Below are 945 nucleotides of genomic sequence, written 5' to 3'. Positions count from 1 at the left end.
GGGGGGGGGGGGACAGGCCACAGAGGAGCCGGGAACCCCAGGGGGCGAGGGACTGGTAACCCCCTCTCTTCCCAGTAATCCTGTTTCTTCCTGCCCAGGACCTCCCACCAGGCAGTTCCCACGATGGTGTCTTGAGGGTACCCACAGAAAAGGTCCTCCGAGATTTGTCCAGCCGGACTCCCAGGGGCCTCACCCTGCAGGTGCCTGAGCAGCCTCGGCCTCACTCGAAGATGGGGACGAGTCTGCGACTCCGACAGCCGGGTGTCTGCTGACCAAGAAAAGCCCCGCGGTGGCGGCGGTCCCAGCCAACAGCTCAGCCGGGACCTATGTCCGGTCGGGTCCCCGGGCCCTGGCTGGGTCTTGGGTCAGCCTGCACCAAAGCCAGCAGGAGCGCAAACGCGTGATGCGGGAAGCCTGTGCCAAGTACCGGGCGAGCAGCAGCCGCCGGGCCGTCACGCCGCGCCACGTGTCCCGCATCTTCGTGGAGGACCGCCACCGCGTGCTGTACTGTGAGGTGCCCAAGGCCGGCTGCTCCAACTGGAAGCGGGTGCTCATGGTGCTGGCCGGGCGGGCCTCGGCCACCGCTGACATCCAGCACAACACGGTGCACTACGGCAGCGCCCTCAAGCGGCTGGACACCTTCGACCGCCAGGGCATCCTGCACCGCCTGAGCACCTACACCAAGATGCTGTTCGTGCGCGAGCCCTTCGAGAGGCTGGTCTCCGCCTTCCGGGACAAGTTCGAGCACCCCAACAGCTACTACCACCCTGTCTTCGGCAAGGCCATCCTGGCCCGCTACCGGGCCAACGCGTCGCGGGAGGCCCTGCGGACGGGCTCGGGCGTGCGCTTCCCGGAGTTCATCCAGTACCTGCTGGACGTGCACCGGCCGGTGGGCATGGACATCCACTGGGACCACGTGAGCCGGCTGTGCAGCCCCCGCCCCAT

The 945-nt window shown here is 67.7% G+C and overlaps 1 protein-coding gene across 1 annotated transcript in view; it reads left to right on the top strand.

The window, feature by feature from the left end:
* CHST8 (carbohydrate sulfotransferase 8) overlaps positions 1-945 on the top strand; it is a 95,880-nt gene that overhangs the window by 93,142 nt on the left and 1,793 nt on the right. Inside the window, 2 exon segments of the mRNA XM_006167977.1 lie at positions 99-261; positions 264-901. Of these exon segments, the coding sequence (XP_006168039.1) occupies positions 99-261; positions 264-901 (801 nt within the window).

This window comes from Tupaia chinensis, unplaced genomic scaffold (assembly GCF_000334495.1).
Source record: "Tupaia chinensis unplaced genomic scaffold, TupChi_1.0 Scaffold145396_1, whole genome shotgun sequence".
NCBI lineage: Eukaryota > Metazoa > Chordata > Mammalia > Scandentia > Tupaiidae > Tupaia > Tupaia belangeri.
Note: the sequence above shows the minus strand (reverse complement) of the source record. Positions and strands in the feature narration are given on the sequence as shown.